Source organism: Gambusia affinis, linkage group LG03, assembly GCF_019740435.1.
Source record: "Gambusia affinis linkage group LG03, SWU_Gaff_1.0, whole genome shotgun sequence".
Classification (NCBI taxonomy): Eukaryota; Metazoa; Chordata; class Actinopteri; order Cyprinodontiformes; family Poeciliidae; genus Gambusia; species Gambusia affinis.
This window is the reverse complement of record NC_057870.1, coordinates 24,135,260-24,143,440: the sequence shown is the minus strand read 5'-3', so window position 1 is coordinate 24,143,440 and position 8,181 is coordinate 24,135,260. Positions and strand designations below refer to the sequence as shown.

The window sequence follows — 8,181 nt, the reverse complement described above, 5'->3', positions numbered from 1 at the left end:
ATTTTTTTCCTTTCACTCAACTTTCTATGTTCTTTAACATTCTTGAAAACAACCTAATTCTTTATCAGTGACCCTTCATGGCTTATCCTTATTGTGTCATTGTGAAACTGTCAAGATAGAAGTCTTCTCCACAATGTCTGTATTACATTTCTGTGAAACTGAATTTTGTATTTTCATGAACTAAATGTCAGTTAAAAAGCTTACATTTTACTCCAAAAATTGCATACCAAAAATGATTTAGACCCTTTTCAGTAATCTACAGAAAAAATCTTTATTGGTGTCACAGTAATCAAAGCATTCATTGCTCACCTTATTTTTGTATTTTTTTCATTGGTATTTTGATTTCATTTATCTTTTGCAAGAAACTCCAAATTGTTGAGGCTGGATGGCCTTCTTGCCATCACCCTAGCACAGCGCTTCTCAATTCCAGTCCTCAGGCCCCCCTGCTCTGCATGTTTTAGATGTATCTCTACTCCAGAGCAGCTGATTCAAATGATTGCATGACCATCAAGTGCTGCAGAAAACTGTTAATCACCCACATATTCAATCCAGGTGTGTGGCAGGAGGGAAACACCTAAAACATGCTGGGCAGAGGGGCCTGAGGACTGGAATTGAGAAACGCTGCCCTAGCACAAGATTCAAGAACGCACTCTGGCTGGGCTGCTCTAAAACATTAATATTACTTCAAGTCAGAAGAAACATGTTGGTCAAATTAAAACTTTACTTTAAAACTAATTCTACATGGGGTATCAACAGTTTTGAGCTTAACTGCACATAAATATGAAGGACCACAGAAAAAAAAACAACCCATAAAAAACAAATATCTTCAACATTTTTTAAGGTGCATTTAATATCAATAACATAAATGTTATGCTATTGGTATTAAATTAAACATCACAACATTCAAGTCGATTTTATCACACAAAATAAATTATATTTAACACAACAAATAATATGAAATATATAATTGTGCATCTACATTCACTTCAAAACCAGTAGCCCAAGAACTGCAATTTGACTCCAGTAGTAATAATATTATTAATAATAATAACACTAATATTTTAACATAGTATTATATTCATGTCTCTTAACTAAAACTGTTGATATGTGAAGTTTGACCTCACTTTGTATTCAGCTAATCTTTTTCAGTCTTGATTTCATAACAGGCAGCAGTGGCTCAGATGGTGGAGGACGTTTTCTGTACTGAACTCTGAGACGTGCTGGATGTCTGTGGTGAATGCAGCGTGAAAAAGAAACACTGCTCAGGGCTGTGAAGGCACCCACAGACCATTTATTCTTTAGGCGTTCTGATTTTGGATAGAAGGCAGCTAATTTTTTTTTTTAGTTTATTACAATTATAAAATCAAAACTTTTTTTTTTTTTTGTGATATTAGAGCAGATGCTGTGCAATATACGTGACCCTGGCAGCGGATGTTTGCAGACACTACCCTGATAGGCTGTTAACAGCTATCTAGGAGTTTCCTGAACTCGCGTTTGATGCATCTGAAGATCGGATGGTAGAAGCGCCTGCTTGACAGCATGAGGTCAGTGACCATCTCAGTGTGGTTGACGGTAGGAAGCAGGTGGAGCGACACCTTTCCGGACAGCGAAGAGAGGAGCTTGTAGAACTTTGTGGAAGACTCAACCGGAACAACGATGTCACAATTCCCGTGAAGCAAAACAAATTGTGGAGCTCTGGAAGTAACAGAGAAAGGAAAATGTCAGGAAAGACGTTTTTGCTGCAGCAGTCAAAAACATTACACAAGAAACTAATTTCAGGATACGTCTCCAGTTTGCATCTCACCTGCTCAGCTTGTCGTCACTAAGGTTCTGTACTATGTGCACTGGTGAGTAGTGTGGAAAGTTTTTCTCTCCATCCATGGCTCTTGACATACAAGAGACGTACTCAATTCCTCGCTTCTTCTCATGCTCATAATGGTCCATAATGCTGTAAACACCACTCATTCCTATTCAGGGAGCAAAAAAAAGACAAACAGTTACATATAAAAAGGAAAGTAATAAAGGCTAAAAGGATCAAATTACTAAAATTGACTAATAATTAATTGATAATTATGTCAATTTCAGAAAAACACTATAATAACATGAAATAATCAATCAGATGTTCATTTTTATTTTGTCTTTTTTTAAACACATATTTTGTTTAAAAAAGACATACAGATGTACGTACCAATAACTCCTCGAATTGACTGTAAAATCTGCTGCTGTTTCTTCGACTCTATTTCCAGCGCCTCTCGTGTATCAAGGAGAAATAGTGTGGTCATTACACCCAAATGAGCACCTGCTGAATGGCCAACTAAAACAATTTTGTCCTAAAACGACAAAAAAAAAGGATTTATTAAAGCATATTTCGCATCAAGACCCTTGAATTTAGCAGAATATATTGTTACAATCATAAGTATAAGGACTCCCAAAGAAAACATCAGTATTAGAAGTTGTTGATCAAATAGGACCCATCCTGCTTGAGAGAAAATAATTACAAAAAACATGGACATAAATATCATTTTGTCATTCTCAACTAAAACAAGAGATAAATTTGATCCAAGGTAAGTGTATGTGACCAGAGCTTTATTTAATAAATAGACATGGATTCAGGATGTTCTCCGATTTATGCAATGATTATCAAGTCTGATCGGCTTTCTTTAAAACTTAGAAAGCATCTTACCTTGTCAAAGCTGAACTTCTGTCCATTATCTTGCGCCCATATCAGACAGTCGGCAATATCTTGAATCATCATTAGAACATTCCCCTGAAATCAGAAAGAACCAGCAGTGGATTTTACAAACCAGTTCAGCACGATCAATCACCTTTTTATCATCAACCAAGACAATCAGAAAAAAACGGAAAAGAAAAACATTTAAGTGAAGCAAAAATGTCAAAGTGATGAGAAAAGTTGAAATTATCAGCAAAAAGTGGAAAAAGTATTTAAACAATAATTTAAAAGTAACTGTAGCCATGCCTGGTGAATAGGATTCATTTTAATTTAATTAGATTTCTATTTTAGAATAGGATTAAATAAAAAGGAGATGCTCTCTTTTAGTATATAAAAGACAAACAGTTGATGAATACAACAGTTTCAGGTTCTGGCTTTTCTTCAAAATATTTCTAATTTACTCTCAACATTTTGACTTTCATCACAAAACAGAGCACTTCAACTTTTTCCTCAACATTTTTCTAATAATTTCTACTTTATTCTTCTAATTTTAAAATTTTTCTCAATATTTCAACATTATTGGAAAACAAAATACATCCATGTTTTTCCCTTCTCTTTCTTTAGTGGTTCTATTACGCTTTAGGAGGTTTTGAAAAGCTCTCTGACAAACCTTGGTTTATTGCTTCTTTCCCACAGAGCCATTATTATTGCAGTATGTTGCAGTTGGAGCCTTTCATTTACATTTATTACACAAAAAAATAATCAGAAACTGACATTGTGCCTTTATTACCTTAGGATAAGTACAGTAATCAGGACAAACAACAGCTGCATCCAGTTCTTCAGCCATCTGCTTTGCCAGTAAACAGTAAATGGATCTGTGTCCAGTGCTCCATGCACCGCCATAGATAAACACAATCAGAGGTGGAAACTCATCTTTATTCTGTTTGGGGGGATAATACAAATCGAGCTTGTTGCCTCGACGCCCATAAACAATGCCCTTCCAAAGGAAAGCAAGAAAACCAGAAGTTATTGATAAAATTTCGCAAAAACTTACCATATTTATTACGATTAAGTACAAAACTGAAAAGTACATTTTTTTTATAATGTTTCCCACCTTTTTGTAGCGCTTAGTGTTCTCCTCATTTCTATACCAGGACTTAATCTGAAAATGCAGTTTCCAATACTGAAAGTATTTAAGAAGATCCAACGTTGCAAAGGTCAAACGGTATATCCGCCTGATTGAATGATATAACATTTTAAAAAGATGATTAAACCTCTTCTAAATAACCAAAAATGTTGTACCAAAAGACATTATGTGGTTGTCAAGCCCTAAACAAAACTAATCACACAAATTACCTTGGATTTAGAGCTTCTATGTACTTTTTGTACCCAGGCTTGTCTGGCCACCCACAGAACCACTGGGCCACAAAACAGACAAAGTACGGGACGGCCACAAACACAAAACCCACGATAACATGCAAACTCCAACACCTTTCAAAGAAATGCAAATATATAAACATATTTCAATTATTTAAAAAAAAGTAATTACTGATGTTTAACATTAGAAAGACTTACATATTGTGGATTAGTTTACTCCTTGTTCTGCAAAAATAAAAAAGACAAAAAACATTCAATTCAGGAGTACAAACATTTTACTGCAGCTGAAATAAGCAAAATAAAAGTTTATAAATGGCTTCAATTGCAATTTCAGGCTTAACTTGTGTGAAGTGCACTATCTATATTTGATAGTTCAAAGAAAAACTCTTCATTTTGTTTATTTTACTTTAAAAATTAAAGTTACTTCCCCCACTTTGCCTACAGGTAGTGGTCTGAGGGAGCCGGTGCATTACAGCCTTGCTTCCATCAGACTACCGCAGGGCAGCTGTAGCTACAACGTAGCTTACCACGATTACTGTGAATGTGCATGTGAATGTAGTGTCAAGCCCTTTGGGCTCCTCTACCTGACAACTACTGTACCAGCGTTTCCAGGACACAAATTTCTCAAATCTACAAAAAATTGTTCAAAGGTAAGAAAATATCCTGTGAGCAGCAGCTAGGTAGATGAAAACGGTCTTGATGTTGTTTGAGGAGAATGGGCAGAGTGCTCCAGATGACAGAAAGGAGACAGCAGCTCAAAAAAAAAAAAAAAAGAAAAGCTAATTTGAATATTATTTCAAAATGCAAAACATGTTTACTAGATTGGGTGCCTCTTGTCAGCTAAGAACAGAAAACTGAGGCTACAAAACAGGATAATGAGACATGTAATTTGCTTAATTGTGTCTATTAATTGATCACTGGTAAGAAGACTGCAATAATGAACCTAAAATGTTTGAGAAAACCTCCCCTACCTTTGATGAAAACTGCCCTGTTATGCCCTCTAGTGGTGTTTTACAATATCACTCATCTAGGCAAATAAAAGCTGCTCAAAAAATCTCTTCAGTTAAATCATTCAGCTTTATTTAAACAGCAGATTTAAAAATAGAGTGGACCAAAGTGCTCTAGGATTAGTCCAAATAATAAGAATGGCATCTGAACATATACAACAATCAATAGAAATCACAGAAAGAAATCCAGCAGGAAAATCAATAACGCACCAACTGTGACTACGGGAACTGACTGATGCTGAAATAAACTGAGTTATAACAGTTTAATTTGGTGCTAAATAATGTGATTATAACTGCTTTATCAATAAATTTAGACATAAGTTAGCAGAAAAACTTTTCTTTCTGGAGGCGGAATGGGAGATTTGCTGTGGATCAATGTAACAGATGACACAGATGTAACGCAGAATGGGTTTTTGGGACTAAGGGCATTTAAAGATGTGTATAATTTGCAAAACAGTGGAAAGAAAAGTTTATTTATAAAATCTATGATGCAAGAGAATGAACAGTGTAATTAAAACTGACTGATCCTTGCAGAACTTCAATTTCAACAGAGAACAACCAGTGGATAACCCTCTAAATCCCAAACAGATCCTTGAGACAACATAGAATGACAATGAGATCTACTATTAGGACTCATTAGTATTATTTGCTTAATACTAGAATGAAATGTTACATTTATAATATGATCCGAAAATATTGTCACTAAAACTGACCCCAAGACTGAGACCTACTGAGGAAGATTAATTTCTGATTTCAGCAGAAATGAATCAATTGTTTTGAAAGGGTGTCCTTCAAAGACGAACCGAAACACTGATATCCTGATATCCAGTGAATCGAGAACAGATAAATAGTATTAAAAGTTGCAGTTAGGTCTAACAACATAACAATAGCACATTTACAACTTTGCAAGGACAGGCGCAGCACGTCTTTGAAAAAGAGAAGGCACTAAGTTTCTGTAAAAGTAACTTAATCTCGTCACCTGCTTCTTACAAAGCAGGTCTCTGTTTAGGCTCACCTGACAAACAGAGCAGTTGGATCTCCCGCTGATGTTTGCAAGCTTCAGCTGGCTCACGTCTGAGAAATAGTAACACCTGGAGAGTTGACTAAATATAACTCAATGCTATCAGAGACTGTTCCTACTATTGAACCAAAAATAGAAAGTAACTTCTGAAATAGTTGTCAAAGGATGCGTCAACAGTCAAAGTCCGTTGTTGGGGCTTTCCCGTTGATCTGGCAGGAGATGAATCCATATTACTTCCGTTTTGGAAGCGGGTGAGGTCAGAAATTAATTTACATACTTCTGCATCGGTTGAGTGTTTCAAAGTTTTCACACAGGTAAAACAGTTCGGATTTCTCAGACTGCTTTCAATAATCTGGAAATACTTCAGGTTTCACTGGATGAATTAAATGGTGATCTGGACGAAAAGGCGGATCACTATCTTGAACTTATTCACATCTCTGTATTGGTGCACCGGAAATCATTTTTGGAATAAAAGAGCTGGTGAATAGATAAATTCAAAATTGATCTCCATGGAATATTTTCTGTTAAGTGTTTTAAATGTAGAGCAGTTTCAAACAATAACAATAATAAAATAAATAAATATTATAAATAAACACACCATTAAATAAATAAAAGGGTCCATAAACTAAAACAAAATAAATATTAAAAATATATTTTTAATATTGTCTTTCATTTCATTAGAATATTTAGTCTGATGGAGAATGTAATATTTTTTATATATTTATTTAATTTAGTATGAAACAGCTTTAGTTGTATTAGGTTTTTTGTAAACTAAGATTTTCTCTAAACATTCAATATTAATTTTCAAATATTTATCTTACTTAGTTCCCGTCACAACAAGATCCTGCTTTGGCATTTTTACTAAGTAGGCAACTTGATGTTCGTAGCTGCTATGAAACCCTAATAAATCTCCATCAAAATATTAAATACAACATTTAAGGCATTAAAAATATACCAAAATATAGTATAAATAAAATATATATTCTTTATTAAATATAACTTCTCTAGTGTGTCACTCAAAATTACTTCTGAGTAAATAAAAATAAAACATTTACTTTTCTTATTCAGTTCAGCATTAACTTTCCATCCAGCTGAACTCTGACCATGTATGTATGACCATGTATGACCATGAATCAGTACATCTGATTCATTCTTGCAGTATTTGCAGTATCTTTGACAATGAAGATAAGAACGCTGAGTGCCATAACACCTCTTACCTGTTGTACCTGTGAAACATCTATGTTAGGGCCTGGCCACTTCATTATTTACACTGTTGACCTGATGAAGATCCAAGTCAGTTCAAAATGTGTCAGTTACTGAAATATTATTCAGTAACTGATACATTTACTGTCAGTAACTGAACTGACAGTAAATGTACTTAAATAGTGTTTAAGCTACTTGCTTAAACACTGCAAATAGCAAGTGTTTAAGCTTTTCAATGGGCAATTTTTAGTCACTGGACATGCACAGTCATTTATTAGTTTACATAGCTACATCTTTTCATTTGGACTTCTGTAGTATTAGTGCGTATAATAGTTAATAAAAGACATACAGTGCAGGTTGATATCACTCTCTATTCTGTTTAATCTCTTAGTGCAGCCCGTTTCCATAAATGGGCAGCAGTGGCTCAGGTAGGGTTGAATGTTCAATTGTTATCTTGAGGGCCTTGCTGGTTCATGGTTCAGTCCACACCCTCATAACTAAACTCTGAGTCAAACTGCAGTCTGCTGGAACTGGAGTGTGAATGAGAAACACTCCTCAGGCTGAATGTGAAATGTATTATTTATTTATTACCATTACCCTCCCTCCAAGATAGGATAAATTAGGATTATTTGATGTGCAAATAATCCTAATTTACTAACCTTCATACAGCTCTGGAAAAAATTAAGAGACGGCTTAAAATGATCAGTTTCTCTGATTTTACTTCTGACAGGTATATGTTTGAGTAAAGTGAACATCCATCCATCCATCCATCCATTTTCTGTTCACCCTTGTCCCTAATGGGGTCGGGAGGGTTGCTGGTGCCTATCTCCAGCTACGTTCCGGGCGAGAGGCGGAAAAAAATTAAAACACAATTAATACTCTTTTTAATAAGCTGCAATTGG

The 8,181-nt window shown here is 35.0% G+C and overlaps 1 protein-coding gene across 1 annotated transcript; it reads right to left on the bottom strand.

Annotated features, from left to right (window-relative positions):
- Nucleotides 1-531: 531 nt before the first annotated feature.
- Nucleotides 532-6,547, bottom strand: si:dkey-193c22.1 (uncharacterized protein LOC567837 homolog). Its single transcript, XM_044111937.1, has 9 exons — nt 6,071-6,547; nt 4,247-4,273; nt 4,028-4,162; nt 3,786-3,906; nt 3,462-3,668; nt 2,684-2,767; nt 2,189-2,330; nt 1,805-1,967; nt 532-1,695 (listed from the first exon to the last, which is right to left on the bottom strand). Coding segments are annotated over exons 2-9 (1,089 nt in total). The 5' UTR covers nt 4,249-4,273; nt 6,071-6,547; the 3' UTR covers nt 532-1,460.
- Between the last annotated feature and the right edge of the window lie 1,634 nt (nt 6,548-8,181).